Genomic DNA, 24,138 nt, shown 5'->3' with positions numbered 1-24,138 from the left:
GTTGGAAGTTGGAACACACGAGAGGTGGATAAACAAGAGGGGCGACCCTGACTGGACGGTCAGGCGTGACAGTCGTTCTCCTGCTTCCTCTCTGCCTCCTGCCTCCTGCTCTGCCTCCTCCCTCCCGCAAGTACCACCTGTATTTAACACTAACACCCTTCCGCTTCCTTCACTATCAAATGTCACATTTGATTAAGATTGTATTGGCCAGTTGAATTAATCTTGGGTGACAAGCGTATGTTGGAACAATTTAATCTTGTGAAAACCATCGTCTTGTAATACGTCCACAGTGGGAAGTGTTCTGTTGCTATATATGATTGCTAAGTAAGATGAGACGTTTAGGCACATGTCCTTGTACCTAATGCCTCAATTCACGTTGTAGTAAATAGATAACCAGGATGACTATTGCGGGGTTCATTCTGGAGAGGTTTGCTCGTTTGCCTGAAGGGATCTCTATTAACCTTACAGGCCTTGGCCCTGACAATGGGAAATTATAATTTATCCATTTCACAACGTCTCTAGTGGGGGGGGGGGATAGGGATAGGAAGCCGGTAGCTTGTCAAAGGTAACCTTATTGTTTGTGAAGATTTTTTATATAACTGGATTATGAGTTGAAGTAATATCTTGGAATTTATGGGTTTGACAGGTAGGCAGTTCCATGGATATGTAACCCTGTGGGTGAACAACCATCTCGTGTTTTTGTCCTGCATTTCGGCTTGTTGAGCTTCAAGCCATTGCTCCATATACGTGTTACATTTTATTTAAAAAAAGTGATCTAAATTAATATCCTGTAACTTGTTTAGTATTTTAAAGGTCTTGAGATCAGCCTTGTCTTGTTTGGTTTGTTAGTCCTGTGGCGCCTCATTCATTCCTGATATAAGAGTTGACTTCACTCTGCGATTACTTTTGTATCTGTGTTGAACTTTCTCCAAAGTGGATATTTCCTTTTAAAGGTGAGGTCTCCATGCTTAGATGCAGTAGGCAAGATTGGGGGTGTTCCACATTATCCAAAGCCTCCATAAAGCTACCCAGAGCCACCCAAAGCCGACTTAAATTACCTAAGTTAAGAGGAAATATACAGTATTTACATATTAAAATGTTGGTACTGAATGTAGAATGTGAAAAAAATATTGGTTTTAACCCTCTAGAGGATTCAGTTGAATCCCAGGTTGCATTGCTTTTTATCATGTCGTAGTGTAGTGGTCTAAGGTGTGTGGTTGGGAGTATCCAGTGGACAAGTTTGAGTCATCCTCATGGATCCTATGGATTTTCTCATTACGCTAATATGTTAACAAAATCACATGTTAATGTGTGTGGTTGTGGGTATTGGTCTTTCAAGTCAAAACAGTAATATTTTATGTATATTTCAGCCTGTAATATAAATATGCATAACTTGTGGTATGCCTGTTGAAACTTATTAACTTGCAATGTCTTATATTTCAGGTAGAAAATACTATTACAGTACCAGTACAAAAGTTAAAAAGACTTAATTATAGATTAAGCTAAATTACAGTACCAAAAGGATTAAACACAAAATCTTTCTAAAAAAAAGTAGATTATAATGGCCTCCTCAGCTGAAGTGGCACAACCAGTGAATGAACATCAACCTATCGGCTCATCTCCACTCGCTCCAAAACTTGCTTGGGGTGGTGCTGGGATGGTTGGCGGCCTTCCAGTGTCTAGTTTTAGTGAGGCTGCTGCATTAGTTTTGCCTCCGAGAGAGTCGACCTCTACCTCATTTCGTGACCTCATGTCAGAAGACCTTGCTAAGGACATGCTTGAGAAGTGAGTGGGTTTTTTTTTATTAACAATATATTGCTGTTTCTTTGTATGGTATACACAATGAGTAAATCCTGAATCAGTACTAAGCATATGGTATGTTCTGTATACTCATTCTCATTATCATCTGACTATGTACATTGAATTTATTTGCAGAGAAAATGAGGCTTATTACCGGTCTTTAACAGATGATAAGACAGACCCCGGTAATCTGATTAGTTTGAAAGAATCGGACGACACTAAAGATGATCTCCTCTTGGCTCAGATGCTTCAATACGAATTTGATCGTGAATATGATCAGCAATTAAACAGAGAGGAGAGACATTTTAATGGCAATTCCAAAGGTGAGATGTGTTCCTAATATGTTGTCAGCTGTTAATGTCAAGTGTGTTATCCATGCAAAAACCTACAGAAAATTTCAGTACCTTGTCCTGGAACATAGTAGAGAATTCACTTGTCATCCATAACTGTTTACCACTGTAAATCAACACTTGTCTGTTTACATTTCTCTTGTTTTGGATACATCTGGAGCCTGAACCCAAGTATGCATCCTATACACATGCATGCATCACGTGTATGCAACCAATACACACTCGTTCAACCTGTACTCGCACATGCACCCTATACACGTGTATGTACTCTATGAACGCTATTCACATGTATGCACCCTGTGAACCGTATACACATCTTAGGAACTTTATACACATTTATGCCCCTTGTACACATGAACCTTAGGTGCATGTACCCTAAACACACATATGCACATTATACACAGGCATGCACCCTGTGTGCATGTAATTACCTAAGAGTAGTTACAGGATGAGAGCTACGCTTGTGGTGTCCCGTCTTCCCAGTACTCTTTGTCATATAATGCTTTGAAACTGCCGATGGTTTTCGTCTCCATCTCATTTAACTTGTTCCACCTCTCTGTTTGGAAAAGAAAACTTTCTAATAATTTTTTGGGCACCTTTGTTTCCTTAAGATGAATCTCTGACCTCTTGTTTTGGAGGTTGCCGGTTTCAGGAATTCCTCTTTGTCAATTTAGTCAATTCCTGTTATTGTTTTGTAAATGATCATAATGCCTCTTTTTCTTTTATCCTCTAGTTTTGACATAACTCTTCATAACTCTTTTGTTTTTTAGTTCTGGAAGCCATTTTGTAGCATGCTTTTGCATCTTTTTCAGTTTATTACTATGCTTCTTGAGATATTGGCACCATACAACTGCTGCTTATTCCAATTTTGGTCTCACAAAAGTCATGAACATTTTTGAGTATTTCACCATCCATGTAATTAAAAGCGATTCTGAAATTGGAAAGCACAGCATATGCTCCTCACACAGTCCTTTGTGTTCCTCTGGTGACGGTAGACTATCCAGAACCACCTCTAGATCTTTCTTTCTTAATTCTTTAAGTCCTTTTCATATCATTTGTAGGTTGTGTGGTTTATATTCTACTATTCAACATTCCTTAACATAGCATTTATTTACATTGAATTCCATTTACCACATGGTGCCCCAAGCATTTATTTTATCTAGGTTTTCTATCTTGCCTAGTATCTTAGCATCATCAGCAAATATGTTCATATAATTCTGTATTCCTTCTGGTAGAATGTTTATGTAGACGATGAACATTACTGGTGCAAGAACTGAACCCTGTGGTACTCCGCTAGTAACACTCTTTCAGTCAGATACATTGGCTCTAATTAACCCCCTCATCTTTTTGTCAGAAATTTTTTTATTCATGTATGCAGTTTCTTTGTCACCCCCTCCAGCATGTTTCCAAAACTACCTGTTTTGTGAGACTTTGTCTGGACATAATAAAAGGTTTTTGACAGTCAACCCAACTATCTCTTTCCTGTAGAATCTCTGTGGCTCTATCATAACCAAGTAAATTTGTTACACAATCTTCTGGTTAAAAAAAAATAGTATCTGTTATGTCATTACTCTCTAGGTGTTCTTCTCATATGGTTTTACCTATTTTTTCTAGTGTTTTGACTACCATGCTTGTCAAAATGATAAGGGTCAATAATTTAGAGGGCTTTCTCTGCTGTAATTTTTGTAGGCTGGAACTGTTTGCCATTTTTCATATACCTGTTAAATTTCCTATGCACAAAGATATTTGGAATAACAATTGAAGTGGAATGCTTAGATCTGTTGCACATTCTCTCAGCACCCAAGGTGAAACTTCATCTGGTCCAACTGCTTTGCCTTCCTAGTCCCTTGAGTACTTTTTCTCACTTTGTCTCGAGACACCTCTATGTACGATACAGTGTTCTCTGGAAAATGCATTGTTTGGTGCTCTGAAAACCTCATCTTGCACAAACACATTTTGAAATGTCATTTAGTGTTTCACGCATTTCTCTTTCATTTTTTTGTGAATGTTTCCCATTCTCAATCTCTGGATTTTATCCATTACAAGCAGCTTGCTTTTAATGGATTTAAAGAAAAAGCCTGGTTCTGTTTTACATTTGTCTGCTACCCTTTTCTCAAGAGTTCCTTTCTACCTCTCTCATCCCTGCTGTGTATTTGTTTTTCTTGTTTGTAGTGCTATGTTTGAGGGTTAGGCCTCTTCCTTTATTATAACCATTTTCTTGTCTTTTCCTCTCCAGCCCTCTCACGATTTCTGTTGAACCAATCCTGTTTTCTGACTCTGCATCTGTGTTTTTGTATAAATATTTTTGTGAATTTGTTGTACATGTCACAGAATTTGGCATACATCTCATTTACTTCCTTGCGTCTGATACCTTTCCCCCATAACAGTGGAAAATGAGTGTGATGATAGATGTGTAATCATTATGATGTATATGCCTGACATATTGTATAATGTTTGGTATTCTACATTTCTTTCAGTGTCCGTTTCATTTAACAAGTTTAAGGTCTGTCCTCAATGGTATGGTCCAGACAGTGATGATGAGCTCCCAGAAATAGATGAGGAAAACAGAGCCATAGACTCATTTGAGGTTTGTGAATGAATTTTGTATTAGTTTTATTGAAATAATGTAAGATTACTTGTGATGAAGATGGCTGAAGCTATATTCTTACAGCACTTCAAATATGCTTAATTTTTTATTATTTCAGGAACGGAAGCGCAAAGACCCGGTGATACCTCCATGTGGTTATGTGAAATGTGGTGCAAAAATTGTCACCAAACATGATCTTAATATAAGCGGCCGGAAAAATGCTGAAAGGATAATGAATCTACCGCCTGGTATAAATACAGGAGATGGAGGAGGATTTGATATGCATTTACCCAATAAGGTGTGTAAATACACTATGTAGTACAGTAGTTTTAATAATATTTGCCAGGTGAACTTTTAGTGCTGATGCTTTAAAAATAGGTTTTTGTATGAATGCATACTGTAAAAATAATGTTAATAGTTTTGCAATATTGTTTATAAATATTGTATATTGATTCGTTAATGTCAAGGTTCTCATTTGTTCTAGGTATTCAACAAACTTTATCGCTCCGCATTGACTGATATGCGAAGAAAGCATCGTGTTCATGACAAGGTACAGTATTTTATAAGCTTAAATTTTCTATAAAAATCTACAAAAAATTGTTACCTGTACACTAAAAAAATAGTACAGTATTATCATATAGCCATTTTATTTGTTCAATTATTTTTGATGATGAGCACACTTCATAATCCATGTTCAAGTTTTATATAGTACAATTTTTTTTTTTTTTTTTTTTATTTTATAGTATCTCTAGAAATTTTAGTATTTTTTAATATTCTGAGGAAGGGGGAGCCCCTTGAGAGCTCCCTGAAGTCATATCATTGAGATAGCTTCACTACGTTACATTAGTCATAGGCATCCTGTTGGCCTACCAGGGACCAGAGCTAGAACCTGGCCCCCCTCACAGAGGCACAGGGAGCAGGGGATTGTTACCATCACTCACTGGGAAAGCAATAACAAAGTAGACGAGACAATGCAGACAACTGCATGGTTCATGAAAAAGCGGCACTGAAACAGTCAACAAACACTGCAAAAGATTTACCGCCAACAGGTGGCGTCCCAGCTTGAAGCCTGTTTCTGCTCGGTGCCTTAGTCTTATCACTGATGCGGTTTCGACCAGTCTTCCTAGTCACCCGTCATAGCAAGTTCAACTTTTTTATATTATAAGTAATGGCTGTTTTTTGGAGCTTGTCCTGTAGCAGCCATTCAGTTGTATTACATAATTTTTTTTTATACAGTACCAGTACCGTAATATATAAATTGTTGCTTAAATTAATGAAAAATGCTTAACTTGTGGCTTTATATCCTAAAGGTGGAGAAAGCAACATCAGATATGGCTCTTGACCCCAAAACTCGCCTTTTGATATTCAAGTTGGTCAATAATGCCATCCTGGAGTCATTTAATGGCATTATCAGTTCAGGAAAGGAGGCGGTTGTTTTTCATGGTCAGCTTGGAAAGTAAGTACCAATACTATATAATAAAATTTTTGGAAAAATTTGGCTTTAAAATATGTATAGCCACTTCAATGTTGTAATGGAAAAGGTGTATTCCAATCACACCTGATGATTATGTCAAGTGAGCCAATAGCCACTTTAACTAAATGTGGTTGTAAAACTAAAGCTCTTGTAGTTCTATTTTTTAATTCCGATTTTAATGCAATTGTGGCAAAAGGGCTATACAAAAAACTATTTTTTTTTTTGCCAAGTTTTTGTATTTAAAATTTGTAAATGTGCATATAATTATTTTTGTTGATATATATTAGGAAAGCACTGTAATTTCTTAATTAGTACATGAAGGTAACAGATTCATAATAAGTTTTTAACTACTGTATAATATTTATAACAATATATTATATTGGAGAACCTTAGTACAATTCTGTAGTGCTTGAATGAAGGTGAAGGAAAGACCCAATATATATATATAAATGTATTGAAACCTGAATTTTTGGATGTAACCTACGTTCTTTCTCAAGGTGCTGTATACAGTGTTCTGAACATTGTGTACAGCACCTTGAGAAAGGATGTAGGATACAACCGAATATTTAGGTTTTAATACAGTACATTTATACATGGGTCTTTTTTCATCGTTATTATCCTGATACATAATTACTATACAATCCCACTTTTACTGTGTCATATTGAAAACATTGTTGTAAGTTATTTTCTTAAGACTGCTGGAAGGTGAAGGTAATGCACCACTCATTCATTGTTTTATCAGGCTTGAAGATAGACCACTCCCTGAAGATTGTGCTGTGAAGGTGTTCAAGACGACCTTAACAGATTTCAAGACACGGGAGCGTTATATAAGAGAGGACTACAGATTCAAGGACAGAATAACTAAAAACAACACTCAGAAGGTCTGTTTATTTTTGTGTATTCTACTGTTTGAGAATTAACATGTTTGTGTTTCTGGGGTGCAACTTGACATTGGCATCTTAGGGGTGATTATGACTAGTAAACTGTCACCAGACGATCACATCAAAGTCTCTGCCAGATAAAGTAGGGACGTACAATGAAAATACTTTGGACAGAGTAGACGGAGGAGGTTAATCAGGGGCTAGTGTACAAGGAAAATTAAATGATCATGAGCAAATGTTTTCAGACACTAAAACAACATGGTAGGCATTCAAGGTCAAAGAATGCAGTGAACAATTAAATGTGGACATTAGACAAGAAATTAGATAAACAAGAAATTAGAAAAGAACTTGCATCAAATAGTAAATTTGTAATAAACATATTGGCTAGAGGTCTGTAATACTGCAATCATTGGGTGTAAAGGATATAACATCAGGGTAGAGAGTCACAAAGGGAGCAGATACCGTAGACAAAGTTATTGGATTACTAGACGGTCCCTCAACAAATGACACTACAGTATAGTATTTGTGAATACAGAAGAAATGGTGGTAGTAATAGGCTTGTATGTAGAAATGGTAGGTATGTATGATAAGGGTAAAAATCACTCCCAAAGCAATTGTGCAAGCATTCCAAGAGGCATTCCCTGTATGCACAAGGGAAAATACTGATTGTTGAATTGAGGATGTACACACGAACTATATGGCAGCAACCCAGTTCGTTACAACCAGAGATGCCTCCAGGAGGCATTTGGATGACAAATTTTTTTTCTTTTACTGGGGGGAAGCCCATTGTGGCTTGCTGAAGCTATTATCTCTGATAGTGTGACATACTACTAGATCCCATCAGTGGCAGAGTTCTAATGGCCTACCAGGGACTGTGAACCAGAACCTTGGGCCTCCTCAGAGGTGCAGGGAGCAGTGGCACTTAACAATAAAAATTTGATTTTATTCATGTTTTCCACCCAACGAGAAAGGCACGCAAAAGTCAGCAAAATAAAACAAAAACCATTTCTGGCTTCAAATGAGACTGCAGCATTGAGAGCACCAAAGAATTCCTCAAACTATGTAAAACAATTGAAAATTCACAAAACTTATAGTAGGTCATTTACCCCATTTCTCCCCTCTAGTTTGGGGGATGGGTGACAACCTGTAAACAGCTGACTGCTCCATCATTAGTTCTTTTCTGGTGGTAGCATGCATCGGATTCCCTGTCACTCTGGTTCTAGTGTTGTTTGGTCTCAGCCAAGTGGTGGTCTCGGCTAAGTGAGCGCCCAACCCCACATTTTAATGTGGGTGTGAGTTCATGAGAAACGCCAGGCCCATCTTGAAGTGGACCGGGCAGGTCAAAGTGTTAATACGATTTGCTGGTCATGAAGGATGCATGAGTCAGTTGATATTTTTCATGATTTCAAGATATACATGCTAGATAATGCATTAATAAAATAATAAAATTAATTTTATTAATAAAATTTTCTGCACAAATTATTGTTTTTGATTTGTTTATTTCAGTTTATTCGTTTATGGGCAGAGAAAGAGTATCATAATCTTCGTCGGCTTCAGAGTGCCAAAATCCCCTCCCCAGAGCCAATTCTCATTAAGCAACATGTCTTGCTGATGACGTTTATTGGATCCAATCATCAGGCAGCTCCAAAACTGAAAGACGCAAACCTTTCCTTTTCTGATCTCTGTTCGGCTTATGAACAGACGGTAAAGGTAAGTTTCATAAATATTCATTAAAGGTAAATTACATAAATGTTAAATTCGTCATTGTGGTGCAATATTATGCAAAAAATACTTGCATGTATTGGGGTAAATTATAGAAATTTAAAATACCAGTCAAACTTTTATTTCAAGTGATGTACAGTAAACCCTCATAAATTTTCTGTTTAAGTTCTTGAATATACAAAGAGTAAGTCACAATGTGGGTGAAAATTACACGTAATTCATACATCTGAAAATAAAGGCAGTTACAATGTTTTGGTTCATCTTGGACCATTTTTAAGTTGTGTGATAATGGTCCAGGACAGAGCAAAACCTAGTCACTTACTTTATTTTCAGATGTGTAGGTTGTGTGCCTATAGTTCTTGAATACTTTGTGTGGCTATGAAATGCTGTCTCACTGTTACAGATTTTGTATAAACAACCTTGGAAATTAGCTATACAGTTAGCCATTACTCTGCAGAGTTTGGACAATGCTCATCTGTATCTGTACAGTTTTGTTTTTAGCATCAAAATTTTAATTACTGTGAGGTAGGTTTTGGCCAGATATGAGTTGGTGCTTGGAAGGTGCACAGCAGAGTTGTTTTGGTTCATGTAGGATTATATTTTTTAAGTGTGCTTGCAAGAAGACCTAAATATTTAAACATTCTTCTTCCATAATGCACATGTTCAATGCTCGTGGGGCCCCCTGGGCAAGTGCCCATCGGGCCCATGCGGTAAGACGGCTCAGGTCTCGGGCGCTGCTTGTTCGGTATTCGAACCCAAGTGTTTTTCCATGGCTCTGCCTCTTTCAAAAGATCTGCCCAGGGGTGTTCCTCGCTTGTTCGAACTTCTCCTTGGCACTTCATGGCTGGTCTTCTGATATCTTAGTGCTGTCTTTATGGTGAGCAGGTGGCTGACTTGGGGATGCACCTGTGTTTGTCATCCTGGTGCAGTACAGTATGTGGTTTCTTGGTGCTGTTTTCTCCACTTCCTCTTCCTTTGTCATCACTCTTCTGGCTCTGTTCTTGTGGTGCTTTCATTCCATTCTTGTTTTTTCTAATGGTATCTCTGTGGAAACGGTTGCCTCTTATCATTCAGTGCTAGCAGAGCCTCTGCTGCTTTCATTTGGTGTCAGTATTACCACGGCACTGTTTCAGAAGCTGTTTTGCTCATTGTTTCACATCTGGCACGGTCATGCGCTGCCTGAGCCCCTCTTGCGCTTTAACGTGTCCTCATCTTTCTTCTTATTGGTTTACGGTTTACCCTTCAGTCTGATACAGTAACCTTATCCAAGGCTGTTTTCCTGCTGGTACTCTCTCCTGGTAGTAGGTTTGGGGAGCTTCAGAATTTCTTTTTGAAAACAAATTCAGGCCGAACCAACTAAGCATCATGTGCCGTGTCCAGAGGTGGTCCATCACCACTCACTTTCTGCTACCGATAACGCACCTAAACTATTGGGATCATCTCGAAGCTTTCAAAATGTACTCTAAAAAGGAGATGAGAGGTATAAAATAATATATACCATTCATGGAAAATATTGGGAGACCAGGTGCCAAATTTGCACAGCAATAACATACTGGAGTGAATGATATGGAAGGAAATGCAGAATAAAGCTAGTGAAGAATAGAGGTGCCATAGGTACCAACAGAGAGCACTGTATGAACAGTTGTTCAATATCCTCCCAGTAAATATAAGAAATATTGCCAGAACAAAAGTGGATGTCTTCAAGAAAAAACTGGACAGTTTTATGCAAAAAGTACTGGACCAACTGGACTGTAGTGGATAAGTTCTTCTGCGGGCCACTCAAAGCAACAGCCTGTTTGAGCAAGCTTTCACACGTTAAGCCTGACCCTTGACCGTGCATGGGGAGTAAAAGAACTCCGAGAACCCCATCCAGGTTCAATCCAAATTCTCTGTGGATGCCTTGTGGGATGATCTTGTTTCCTTAGTTCCATGTTCAAGGGCTCGTGTTTCTCACTTTGTCTGCAGTCATTATGTTCAGCCAGCCTGCCATCTATTCTCGTGCCCATGATGATCACAATTGTGTTGCTCTTACAATGGTCTTTGCTAACATGTCCTGGACTGATAATTGGGTACAGGGTCTTGTCATCCAGGTATTTCATTGATGTCCTCAGGCCTCCTCATGTCTGTGTGACCTCGGGTCATTTCTCTTGGTCAACCATTTCATCATCTTGATGACCTCTGGTCTCTCCTCTTCCCTGATGAGTCCCTGCTTTTCCTTCCTCTGTAGGTAGTTATCTTCTGGGAGCCACAAGGGGCTTCCCCAGAAAACCAGCATTTCATTACATTCAACGCTTCTTTCTGGATGAGTCTTCGTGGCTCCCTAATTTTATCCCTATCTCCCAGGTTGTCGGTTGATGGGTGTCATTTGCACATTTGTTCCAGAACTGGTGTAGTAGACCAGAGGGGACCAGGAGGTCTGGGCCCCCTTTCCCCAACTATTGGGGAAGTAGTGCTAGCAAGCTCACACTTAGAGATTCAGGTATTTGTCTACATTGTTGGGGAGTTCGTTTAGGAGTGTTTGAGGTTTCAGTCTCTGTACCCTGCAGTGGTCTGTATTGGTTTGCAGACTTTCTGGATGCTGTCCCAGCAGGGTGGAAGTGTTACCTGCTCTGTGCCTTCGTGACAGAGGTCCAGGTTCTGGCTCTAGTCCTCGGTAGGAAAAACTGAATTTTTGGCCTCAATAGGCCAAACAGAATTCTACGGTTGATGTGACCTAGTAGTTGGGAGCTATCTCGGTGAAATACCTACAGGAAGCTACCATCTCTCTCAGAAATAGGCATTTCATTACATTCAACACTTGAACATCAAGAAGTTTTTTTTTTTTTTATACAACTGGGACTGTAAATTGTGGAGGAAGGTGCTGGAGTGCTTTATCTTATACCATGTATGGTTACGTTGAAAAAGTGCAATGTTGCAGAATTCATTTCAGTTGTTGGCTGCCCTTTCCCTTTCTTATTTATAGGAGACCGTTTGGTGATTGCCGGCAGTTAATTTTCTCTAATGGCTGAGTTACTGCTTGGGTGTTGCTCAAGTTGGTAGATTGTCTCTTGTGCTTCAGGGAGTTACTTACCTTGTTCTTTGCTGGTTAGGGGTAGATGCTATACCTCTCTATGCCAGAACATGGGTCAGTTTTTATCAAAACCACAATTTTCTCAAAGATGGCTTCTGTTTACTGGTGCCCCTGAGGAAGCAGATGTGAGCCCTGTGTACCTGCAGAACTTTTAAATCTTAAATGGTACTTTAAAACATCCCTCAGCTGTGTCACATAGTAGAAGGATTAAGGTATTTGGATGCATTCCTGTACATTATAGTGGGTGGGTTGTCTATGCTGCAGTTAGATTTTTTATCTGTGTATGCTCCTTCATATGAGAGAGGAGATCTTCAGTAGGTCAGTAAAGTTAACCAGTAGCCTGGCATCTCCACAGTGCCCTGGCCAAGCCAGTAAACTAAGCAGGGAGAACTACCAAGCTGCTGCCCAGAAAGGGGCATTTCGTTATAATCATCACTTTTTTCCTGCTTAGGCCATGACGATGATGTTCCACGGATGCCATTTGGTTCATGCTGACTTAAGTGCATACAACATTTTGTGGTATGAAAATAAATGTTGGATTATTGATGTGGGTCAAGCTGTTGAACCTTCCCACCCAAATGCTCTACACTTCTTGTATCGGGACTGTACTAGTGTCATCAAGTAAGTTATGGACACAACATTTTATGGTATCTTAATTTAGAAATTGAGTTTCTTTTTTGTTTCATAAACATTTAATTACACAATATTAATCTCAATTTTATTATACGAGGGTTTAACTAGTAATAAGTGAGGCAAGCTGTTCTTTACTTATCTCCAATTATGTTCACACTGACGTACAGTATTGCATGTTTGCTTGAGATGTGCTGTTCTATAACTTGACTGTCAGTATTTGCAGTGATAGCAGAATTGTTTTAAGATTTTCATGTCTGAAATTGGGCATGAATGGAAGGAGACCAATGAAATCATCGCTGACATCATACCTTAAGCCCATTATAAGAGGGAGAATAATTGCTACAAGAAATTTATTTGTGCCTTTTATTTTGAGGCCAAGTTGTAAAGAGTACCGCTCCCATCCATTTCTTGCCATCAGATAAATTATAAGGAAACACTAATGAGGTGAGACACGAGCTCACACTATCCAGGAAGTAACGCTGTGCATTTATATACTTTCAGTGAATTAAGACAAATTTCCTACTTGAATGTCAAGAAAAATTTGCTACTTGAATATGTCCTAATAACATTCTATATTTCCTGTCATTGTACTTATAATCCTGTTGCTGAAGTGTAGTGTAATGTGGCTTCTTATGGGTACTCTGGACAGTTCTGTGCTTTAAAGTATAAATTGGGTAATCGTGTTTTATTTTCAGATTCTTCCGCTCTAAAGGGCTTCCAGATCTGCCAACACCACTTAAACTTTTTGAGAAGGTCAGCAGTATATCACTGCCAGGGTCTGACGAGTCTGCTCCAAGAATGGTGGGTAAATGAAGGGCTCATTGTTTAATGCATTGGAGAGTACATGTTAAAGTTGTGGATAAAGTCTTTGCTTATTCTTATTGTTTAGGGGAGAGTGAGTTCACAGCAAAACCAAAGCTGTAAGTTTTATTCTCTCTGATGTACTTGCTTTGGGAATGAACTTCAGAAGTTTAAGAACATTACCATGCAAAACTGATACATAAATTTTACTACTAAAGGAAATTCCCTGCAAATAACTTTTGATATTTTTCATCGTTGATTTATAACACTTCTCTGGGAACCCTCTTGCAAGTTGCACTCTGCTTACATCTTAACAAAAAGAGTAAAACTAGCCATGTCATGTGCCCATGAGACACTGTCCAACAGGGCCTTTGTAACAACTTCCGTGTGGGTGAGGAGCACCTGGGAATCGGAGATCAACCCAGTATGTATTGCACTGAGGCAAGGTGCCTGCAAAAGCTCTGAAATAGGATCACAAAGCGCACTTTTTCCTTCAGAAAAATGTTGACGCGTGTCAAATTTTCAATACACAACTCTGACAAGCTGACTTACACATCAAACAATGACAACTCTCAATTGTCACCAGTCCAGTTTCTGGCCAAAAGCAGGCAGAAGGCCAAGTTACATCCCAAGTTAAACCCTACCCCAACTGAAACCCTCGGATGCTTTGGAGCTGGAACTAGGGAGTTAGGGGAGGAGGGGGGCCACATCCACAAGGAAAGGAAGAGGACTTAGGTGGAAGACTTAGGAAGGTGGACTTAGTTCAGGTGGAGGTCACCAGTACCAAGAAAGCTCGTGCACCTTCCCCAAACCCCTCTTGGTCTTTTGACTATATTCTCGCCTTTCTTTCCCTCGGTTTATGGTTTTCCCTTCGGTCCATGATTATTTAAAGCTGTTTTACTGTTGGCGTTTGCATGTGGTTGTAGGGTTGGGGAGCTGCATGCTCTTCTGTAGAGGCAGGGTTTTAATTTTGGGGGGCCTTGGAGGACATCATGTTTATCTGCAAATATGTCTTTTTCTGGATAAGAATGAGTTGGCCTTTGTGCCATCAATTCTTCCTCAGTGGATACTTTGTGGGTAGATCCCTTTTCTTTGATACACTGTTTTGAAGCTTGTGTTTTTCTGGTTGTCTGCAGTGTTAAGTCTAGCCAGCCTGCAGTCTACCCTGATGCCCATGATGTTTGTAAGTATGCTGCTCTTACAGTGGTCTTTGCTAACATGTTCTGGGCTGATATTCAAATGTGCAGGTTTTGGTAGTGAAACAGGGTCTTGGCAGCCTGGTATTTTTAGTTAATGTCCTCAGGCCTCATCATACTTGTGTTACTTTGGGTCATTTCTCTCATCCAGTTGTCTCTTCTTCGTTTTGATTACCTGCCATCTCTCTTCCTAGTGCATCTTTTGTGGGTCTTCAATGTTGGTAATTAATTTAGGGAGCCACAAAGCACTCCCTCAGAAAACCAATGTTGAATATAATGAAATGCCTCTTTCTGGTTGAGCCCTTGTAACTTCTTGCCTTCTAGGTTCATTGGTTGATGTTTGTTCTTCATGTGTGTTCCAGAACTGGTTTGGAAGGCTGGAAAGATCTGAAGCTTTAGCCCTGGCCCTTCCCTTAGTGGCCAGCCTGTTCTCTTGAATGGTAGCTCTAAAAATTAACCTGAAATCCCATTTTCTTTTTGTGGGTCCCCAGTTAGGTCTAGGCAGTTTAGTAAATAAACCAGTTTAGTGACATTGTAAATGGTCAAGAGGACAGGATGTACTTGCAGGGAATGAGTATTAACAAGCTCATGCTAGTTTTGAGAGATTAGATTGTTTGGGAAATTTGTTAACAGTTTTGAGGCATTAGTTCTTTAAATCCAGCAGCAGTAGTGTGTGTGTGTATTGATTTGTTGATTTTCTGGATGCTTTCCTGGTGGGGTGGCAGTGTCACTAGCTCTGTGCCTCTGTAAGAGGGGCCAAGTTCAGGCTTGGGTGTCCCATAGGCAAAACAGAACTCTGCAACTGATGTAACCCACTAGTTGGGGAGTCATCTCTTCAAAACAGCTTCAGGAAGCCACTGGGGTCAACTAGGCCACTGGCGGGCAAGGTGGCATGGGTGGGTGGGTGGTTAGGAGGAGGGAGGGTGACTCAGGAGTTTCTGGCTGTCTACAAATCTGGCTAGCATTGGCTGCCTGTCAACCACCTCTCCCTGCTCTCCCCCTTCCACCCACCCCACCCCATCACTTGAGAATAAAACATGTGGGTTTGAAATGTTGTATAAATTTATAATGTGTAATACATTCTAGTTATTTCTTTTTCTTCACCATGCACAAAGATGACATTTGGAGAACTACTCTTCCAATTAAACCAATTTGCAAGAGCACTAATCAGAGGGATAGAGGCCCTAAACAAGAAAATAATCATTACAGAATATACAGTCTCGTGTGTGTGTACTCGCCTAGTTGCGCTTGCGGGGGTTGAGCTTTGTCTCTTTGGTCCCGCCTCTCAACCGTCAATCAACTGGTGTACAGATTCCTGAGCTTGCTGGGCTCTTATCATACCTACATTTAAAACTGTGTATGGAGTCAGCCTCCACCACATCACTTTCTAGTGCATTCCATTTATTAACTACTGACACTGAAAAAATTCTTTCTAACGTTTCTGTGGCTCATCTGGTTACTAAGTTTCCACCTGTGTCCCCTTGTTCGTGTCCCACCTGCGCTGAAGAGTTTCTTTGTCCACCCTGTCAATTCTCCTGAGAATTTTGTAGGTGGTTATCATGTCTCCCCTTACTCTTCTGTTTTCCAGGACCGTGAGGTTCAGCTCCTTTAGCCTTTCCTCGTAGCTCATACCTCTCGGTTCCGGGACGAGCCTGGTGGCATACCGCTGAATCTTCTCTAACTTTCCCGTGTTTAACTACGTATGGACTCCAGGCTGGAGCTGCATATTCCAGGATTGGTCTGACATAAGTGGTATACAGGGTCCTGAACAATTCCTTACACAAGTTTCTAAAGGCAGTTCTTTTGTTGGCCAACCTAGCATATGCCGCTGATGATATCCTTTTGATGTGGGCCTCTGGGGATAGGTTCGGTGTGATATAAACCCCCAGATCTTTCTCTATCTGACTCTTGCAGGATTTCACCTCCCAGATGGTACCTTGTGTTCAGCCTCCTGCTCCCTTCGCCTAATTTCTTTACTTTACACTTTCCTGAGTTGAACTTTAGCAGCCATTTTCTAGACCATTCCTCCAGATTACATATGTAGACTCCTAACAGTCTAAGGTTTGAGCCTTTCACGGGGAGAAGTCTTTCTGATATATAAATGTAAATATATTCACCTTTTGCATTTACTAATTTAGATACATTAGTATGAGTCTTAATCTTATAAATGCACACGACACATTTTGGCTGTAAATATATACATTTTAGTCACTCATTTGCTGCTGTTAGACATTCAGTGGCTCCAAGTATGGCTGCCCTGCACTTTCAAACACTGGATGGTGATGTGCCAGACTGGATTTTTTATTTTTTTGTGAGGGGAGGGGTGGGGGAGATGGTTGCTAGAGGCCTGAGCCTAGTATGTGCATGGGAGTTTTATATTTCATGATAGGCCTAAAGCAATCATGGTTGTGGTGCACAGTGCAAGGATTAATGAAATAAAGCCCTTATAACTGAATTGTTACCCGTAACCCAAATTTCTATTAGTTAAAATGTTATGCACTTGAATTCAAATTTATTAAAATTTCTTACATATAACCTTTTAACTTGAATTTGTATTTGGATTAAAAAATCAAGAACTCAAATGGGAATTCATTCAGAGTGCTCAAAGATTTGTGTTACCAGAATTTGAATTTGAGAACTCTTACAGCAATAGAGAATAGATACAAGTTTGAGTTTCAATGTTTCTTTATATAATAAAGATCATCAGCCATTTTATTGTTTCCAGAGTTGAGAGAGTGCATGGTTATATTTCTTGTGGTTAAAAATGTAAAAGTTTACAATACCTGTACAGTATATATATTGTGACTGTGTGAGATTAAGAATTTTTATTTATTTTAATGCAGATTGAAGAATACGAAACCCACCAGGAACTGTGGCGCGAGGGTCTGAGTAACTCAAGCGATCAGTTTGAGTTCCTTTGGCAAGAGATACAAGCTGAAGAAAATCGGCGCAAGAGGTTAAACAAGCAGGAGGCGGAGGATGATGAGGAAGATGAGGATGATGATGAGGATGATGAGCAGCAGCCACATCTGCCAAAGGAATTGGATTCGAAGGTTTGTCATTTCTAATCATTAAATTAGTTTTGAAATTTTTCAAATTTGCTTGTGCAATGGGACATGTATGGTATAGCTGTGAAGATTTTGCCAATACCACTCAAAATGTTTCATGAAGATTATATTGCTGCTTCAGTATCAGAGCACAAAGAAGGAGAAAGTAGAATATTCACTTAAACAAAAATAGAACAGGCAAGTTAAAATGTATGCACACGTACTCGGTGTGTGGGCTCATGCTAGACCCCAGGATACTGACTTACACTATACATCACTTGTGCCATCATTTAGCTCTTAGTTTAATCTTGTAACAACTCGTTAGTTTTTGTCCCCTTCATTACCTATCCATTAGACGGGATGGTGTGAATGGGGGGAGGGGGGAATAGGGTGGTGTACATGGAGAGGATAGGAATACAGATGTCTACCCCTGTCATCCATAACACAATCTACAACAAACTGAGTGCCAGGTGGTATCCCCATGGCCTTACTCCTATCTTGAGGTTATCTAGAGTTGATTCTCGGGGCTTTGTGTCCCCGCGGCCCGGTCCTCGACCAGGCCTCCGCCCCCAGGAAGCAGCTCGTGACAGCTGACTAACACCTAGGTACCTATTTTACTGCTAGGTAACAGGGGCATAGGGTGAAAGAAACTCTGCCCATTGTTTCTCGCCGGCGCCTGGGATCGAACCCAGGACCACAGGATCACAAGTCCAGCGTGCTGTCCGCTCGGCCGACCGGCTCCCCTATGCAACAGGTGGGAAATGACTTGCTAGGCTGCATATTGGCTACACTCTTAATTAGGGATACTAAATGGAACAGAGACCAAGGGCCAGATTCATGAAGTTACGCAAGTACTTACGAACCTTTACATATTTCTTCAATTTTTTTACTACTTTGGTTACATTTATTAAACAGTTTACAAGCATGAAACTTACTTATCGGCTGTTATTGTTATAAACAGCCTCCTGGTGCTTCGGAGCTCATTAACCGTTTAATAATTGTAAACAAAGCCACCAAAGATTGGGGAAAGATGCACACATTCGTAAGTACTTGCGTATCTGCTTCGTGAATCTGGTCCTTGTGCCTTATTGTTTTAACCGTGTGTCACTTACGGTAGTGCACCTCGTTGTATCATTTTCAGAATGATCGAAGATTTTGCTCTCCTAATATCTCAGTCCCTTGCCACTCGATAGAATCCTTGTTGAATCTGATCCCTTTAACACTGCTTATCTTATTTCTTTTTTCTGGTATTAGCATCCTAAGTTATATCTGCAATTTTCCTTTTTACTGTTGTGCACCACAGATGGTGCTATATAGTTTTCCCAGGTTTGGTACCTTATTTTGATAATTACTTTTAGGCACATTGCCACTTTGTGCTGACATCCCTTCCTTTGGACCTAATTCTTTGTATGGCTTCTCTCTAATTAGCACGCAATACCTTCCATATTTTCCAACATCATTGCCCCCAGCAGCATTGAGGCAAATAGCATGTTGGTTTCCATTGACATCAAAATGTTTCCCATTATAGTAGTATCACCCCACATAAGAACACCAATACTAATTTCCCTATCATTGTAAAATTCCGGGTCATTGTTCCTAATCCAAGTCACTAATTAAAATTACATCTCCATTTGCTATGTTTCTCGTAATATCTTGGCCCTTGTTTGTTCTTTATCTTGGTTTGTATTCATTTTAGCCATGCAACATTCTTAGTGAAATAAAGGGAGGATCAGTAGTCAAGTGAACAATTCTTAGAAATTTTATCTTAATTTCTCATTTGCCTTTTCTTACATGTGAAGATGGTTTATAATTTCTTATTCTCCTTCTTGAGAAACTATACTTTCCTTTTCACCCAATACAATTTTGCTCTTCATCTCATAAAATTAACTGATGTATCCCACAACTAAGCCTTGCTTAGTTAACTTCAAATTAATGTCTTTCACCAACAGGATGAACAAAATTCGGTAGACACCCCTCATGAAGCAGAACAGTAATCATCAGATGGAATTAGCTATAAGGTGGTTGTAAAATGATAGCTACATTGTTTGGAAATCCCTTGCCAACACGGTAGAGGCTCCAGGAGGCTTCGCCCTTTTGACCAGACTGGTCAAAACCAGACATCCTCCTGTTATTGTTGCAAGAGGAAAGTAAAAGCAAAAAACTATATGCAAAATGTGGTAGCTAATTGAAATAGAAAATTTTGGTTTTATCAATTAAATTATTTTAAATAGTAACTTTATTTTTTGTCCACTATTCATGGCTTTAAAAAGTTACGACTAAATGATTGTTCTTAAATCCAATCACATAATATTGACAAGTGCAAATGTTCACTGTAGGTTTTTAGGCATATAGTAGATACATATATGGATTGAATAATGTTGAGAACGCTAATTGTATTGTTTCTCTTAAATGGAATAATAGGTATTATATTCCATGTTTTATAAGAGCAATAGCATGAAACTTGTATAACTGAATAGTATGTGATATACACTAGTAAGAAGACATGACAAGTGAAATATAGTAACTTAAAAATTTTTGGTCTAGGTTGGTCTAGGCAGTCAATATGCATTTACTTTCTTGTGTACAGTACAGAATATAAATAAAAAATATTTTTACCAATAAGACAAAATATCTTTGTAAAAAAAAAGGTATTATGATTATTTTAGTTTTCTCAATTTTCATGGATCAACAACGATTGATTAATTGGTGTTCATTTTAGAAACACATGTTGATGCTGGCATTGCTGTGAAATTTTAAGAAGGCATATCATATTAATACAATACCAGTGAGTGCCCGTGTTGAGGAACAGTAGGTTTATATTAACATAAGATGTAAGCATAATGTGTTTAAATGCTTATTTTTCTTTAGACTGAATTTCATTATTACGTGGCTTTTAATGCACGATTGATTACAGGCGAGCAATTAATATTTCAATAAAATTTCACTCCTTCAAACCAAAATATATTTGCTTCCTAACCATATCCATAAATATTTTAATATTCACATGATCATAATTTATTACTTGAGTATGCATCCCTCAACACAATTGTATACTTGGTCAAAATAGGCTAATTGAATTGCTTTGTGAAAATTTATGCCATATATTGCTTAGTTTATTTTGTCTGATAACTTATTTAATTCATTTTACAAGTGATTTTTAACTTGAGTGGTATTGCATTTGTTCAGTGTATATTACTGTATATTGTTTTACAAATGTTGAAGTTTATCATGGTCCATTGTTGGTCGTCACATGCAGGCAGCACTTTGTGTGTAGTCTTACTCAACATAAATATTACTAACACTTTACAAATCAAATTGGTGTGACTCCCAAAAGTCAAATTTAATTTTTCAATTTTTTTTTTCTTAGTCTATGCTTGATAATCCAAATTTTTGATCGAGTTGGCTGAATTTCTTACTATGTACACAACCCGATTACTTCTACAGTTTACCCCTACAGTTTTAGGGAAGCCGGTCGGCCGAGCGGACAGCACACTGGACTTGTGATCCTGTGGTCCCGGATTCGATCCTGGTCGCTGGCGAGAAACAAATGGGCAGAGTTTCTTTCATCCTATGCCCCTGTTACCTAGCAGTAAAATAGGTACCTGGGTGTTAGTCAGCTGTCACGGGCTGCTTCCTGGGGGTGGAGGCCTGGTCAAGGACCGGGCCGCTGGGACACTAAAGCCCCGAAATCATGTCAAGATAACCTAACCTACCCCCCCGCATTTTTGTCATTTACCTGCTTAGTCCTGTCATTCACTCAAAAACAATGAACACGAATTCATTCAGATTACTAAGAGATTCGGGTTACTAGAATTTGGATTACCAAGCTCTTATTGTACTGTGAGTATTGCATGGTTGATGCATCCTATTAGTCTAGGGATTGTTGCTGACTGTAACATTGGGGTTGTCTTTATATTTAATTTATCTGAAAATATAATCTTTGGCATTCAATGTGGTGTTTACTCTTTCAACAGAAAAATATATACAGTATTTCTATTTATTATTAGGTGCATAAATAAACTGATTAAGTGTACTGAAATTATATCGCAGTGGCTTGGTGATAGTACACACTTATCGTCTGAAGTTGCAGTTTGATGTACACGAGAATAAATTACCATGCGGAAAGCTATTGTATTTTATACATGTTGCTAGATTAACTACACCCTGTTTATAGATTTAATTTATTTTGTAAGAATTTATGCATATGTAGATAAAAACAAATTGAGACAGTCTACAGAATTAATGCAATAGTTTCATAACAGCAACAGTGGTGGAAGAATGAGGAATCAAACCTAGGAATTGCCGAGTGTATTTTTCTATAAAAAAGTGGTAAATAAAGCCCATTAATGCTTTAAATATATACTTTTTATTTTTTTATTTATAACTATTTTCATATTACAGTACACTACTGGACTTATTTTGCTTAAAAGCTGAAGGCTTCTCTATTTTGGAACAGTTAAAGAACTCATAACATAAGCAGAGTACAAGTTAATATTTTTATAATTGTTTTCCAATTTACTGAGCTATGGGTATGTATTAAATATCGACAAAAGGAAGCAAAAGTCCAAAAATTAAACTTTGGCTCGTTCAAAAATCTTTTGACATAGAGTATAAGTACTGGTATATAGAAAGTAAGGAGATTATCAGGAGAAAATGCTATGCCATTATAACTACAGTACAGTATATGAAAATATAGAGGAACCTCGGTGCTCGAATGTTTTATTCGTGCTTGTTAGTAGACCATATGCTTGGCACTTAAATGTAAAGATGCGTAACATCAGTTTCTTGGTAGCGTCATTCAGCGCACAATCTCACTAAACTTCTCTGTACACTTTCTTGTGTTTTCTAGATGTTTGTTATATTCTTAGCATAAATAAGTCACCATGGTGCCTAAGCATGTTAGTGATAAGAACCAAATGGAACAAATAATTAGGACCACGATATAGATGAAAATGAACTCGTAGCAAAATATGAAATTTGTGTCTACGTGTCTGTTCTTGCTACCAAGTTTGGTATCCCTAACTCTAGTTCTCTAATGAAAGAAATGTGTGCCAAATGGAGGGAAGGGCAAAGTTTTCTTAAAAATGATCACCATGACAGCGCTGTGGCAACCCTTGTTATAAAAATGTTGAATGACTATATGATTAACTTTTAAAAAACATTTTGAAATGCAGGCAAAAGCAAATATCATTGGACAGTTTTCTTGTAAAAAAAAAAAAGCATCCAATGAGTGGAGGGGGAAATAAAGGGAGACAGAAAAGATAGAGAACCCCAGAAGCACAATTACCTGACATTTTCATGGTTGTGGACTCCCCTGCCAAACATTAACATCTCTCCTGCTCACCACCTTCCACATATGCCATCAACTCTTAAGTGCAAGTAAAGTGAGAATAAATTTGCATTTATTTCATCTGTGTGTATTTTTTATGGTCTGAATTAATCCAATTACATTGTCTTGTGGGGTAAAAATTATTTGGTACTCGAACAGATCAGCACTTGAAGGGTCTTCTGGAACTAATAAAGTCCGAGTACTGAGGTTCCACTGTATATGGAAGTAAACTCTTGTTTCAACTGAGTGGAATATTAAATCTATAGAGTTTAGACAGTACAGTAACTGTAGAACATTCTGAATAATGATGAAAGACCCAACTGAAGAATTGAGAAACTAAATATAGATCAGTCAAGATATGTTAACAAATTATAATTACATAATTTGTGATATCTAACAGGTTTTATTTAATGTATGCTGCTGTAAATAATCCTTTAATGAAATCTGCTGATGCCAGCACTTTAAAAGATTAACATGTACAGTATTTAGAGCTGTAAAATTATACAAGTTTCTAAAAGTACTTTACCCTTTTGTTTTCTCCATATTTATAACATTATTTTTGTTTATACATAATTCAAGTTTAGAAATTGTTTCCTGGAATTGGGCAAATAACTATAAGGGAAAATGTCTCGTGAGTTTAGGTACGTTGATTATGCCTGGCGGAAGCTCTGGGAATTCTACTCCCCAAGCCCAGCTCGGGGCCAGACGACAGCGTGTGTTGTCTGCAGCTGGACGTACTTGTGGTAAAGTGTGACACTTTCCCAAGAGTGTGTGTGAGGCAGTAATGTTATGTTTGGAGTGATATTCCCTTAGTTGTGACTCTTTTTTTTCAATAAAGTTATTTTTTATATTAGTGTGTTATTAACCTCTACTGTTTCAGTTGCTTAAACAATCAGAACATTTCACTGCAATTTGTTAAAAAACTCATTCAAGCAAGAGCTTGGGACATGTTATAATCGAATAAATAATCGTCACTATATTAGTGTTAGAATCATTGCCATCGTGTATTGAAGCATCACAATTGTGTGTATGCAGTGCCCAACGTGGTCCAACATTGTCACAATTTCTACCAAAATATAATAAACATACAATTGTTTTTTATTAATTACTAAAAATACACAGAAATGGTAAAATAGAAATGGTATGGTGCTACTAGCTCAATTGTGGCAGATTCTAAGCCCTGACCTATCTAAACCAAATTTTTATATGGTTACTGTAGTGCATTAGATTGAGATTTCAATGTTATCT

The 24,138-nt window shown here is 38.4% G+C and overlaps 1 protein-coding gene across 2 annotated transcripts; it reads left to right on the top strand.

Moving 5' to 3' along the window:
• LOC123764524 (serine/threonine-protein kinase RIO3) lies at positions 1 to 23,738 on the top strand. 2 transcript variants are annotated; one of them, XM_045752451.2, is made up of 13 exons: positions 1 to 126; positions 1,444 to 1,785; positions 1,936 to 2,123; positions 4,628 to 4,737; positions 4,856 to 5,035; positions 5,222 to 5,287; positions 6,048 to 6,193; positions 6,954 to 7,092; positions 8,599 to 8,802; positions 12,336 to 12,505; positions 13,213 to 13,318; positions 17,358 to 17,567; positions 19,511 to 23,738. In XM_045752451.2, exons 2-13 carry the CDS (start codon positions 1,562 to 1,564, stop codon positions 19,553 to 19,555), a joined length of 1,788 nt encoding a protein of 595 aa, XP_045608407.2. In that variant the 5' UTR covers positions 1 to 126; positions 1,444 to 1,561; the 3' UTR covers positions 19,556 to 23,738. The 2 variants fall into 2 exon arrangements, with proteins under 2 accessions (XP_045608407.2, XP_045608408.2); XM_045752452.2 differs by having other exon boundaries at positions 57 to 130; positions 19,511 to 21,512.
• The last annotated feature ends 400 nt before the right edge of the window (positions 23,739 to 24,138 follow it).

The sequence above is a fragment of the Procambarus clarkii genome, chromosome 79 (assembly GCF_040958095.1).
Source record: "Procambarus clarkii isolate CNS0578487 chromosome 79, FALCON_Pclarkii_2.0, whole genome shotgun sequence".
In the NCBI taxonomy this organism is placed as follows: Eukaryota; Metazoa; Arthropoda; class Malacostraca; order Decapoda; family Cambaridae; genus Procambarus; species Procambarus clarkii.
The sequence above is the reverse complement of the archived record's forward strand: the minus strand, read 5'-3'. Positions and strand labels throughout refer to the sequence as shown.

What these genes read in the sequence shown, in the direction of transcription:
- LOC123764524 (XM_045752451.2), top strand. Translation starts at nt 1,562, where the DNA reads ATGGCCTCCTCAGCTGAAGTGGCACAACCAGTGAATGAACATCAACCT. An exon ending in TTTTAATGGCAATTCCAAAG is followed by an intron (nt 2,124 to 4,627) that starts GTGAGATGTGTT and finishes CATTTCTTTCAG; the next exon opens with TGTCCGTTTCATTTAACAAG. An exon ending in ATATGCATTTACCCAATAAG is followed by an intron (nt 5,036 to 5,221) that starts GTGTGTAAATAC and finishes CATTTGTTCTAG; the next exon opens with GTATTCAACAAACTTTATCG.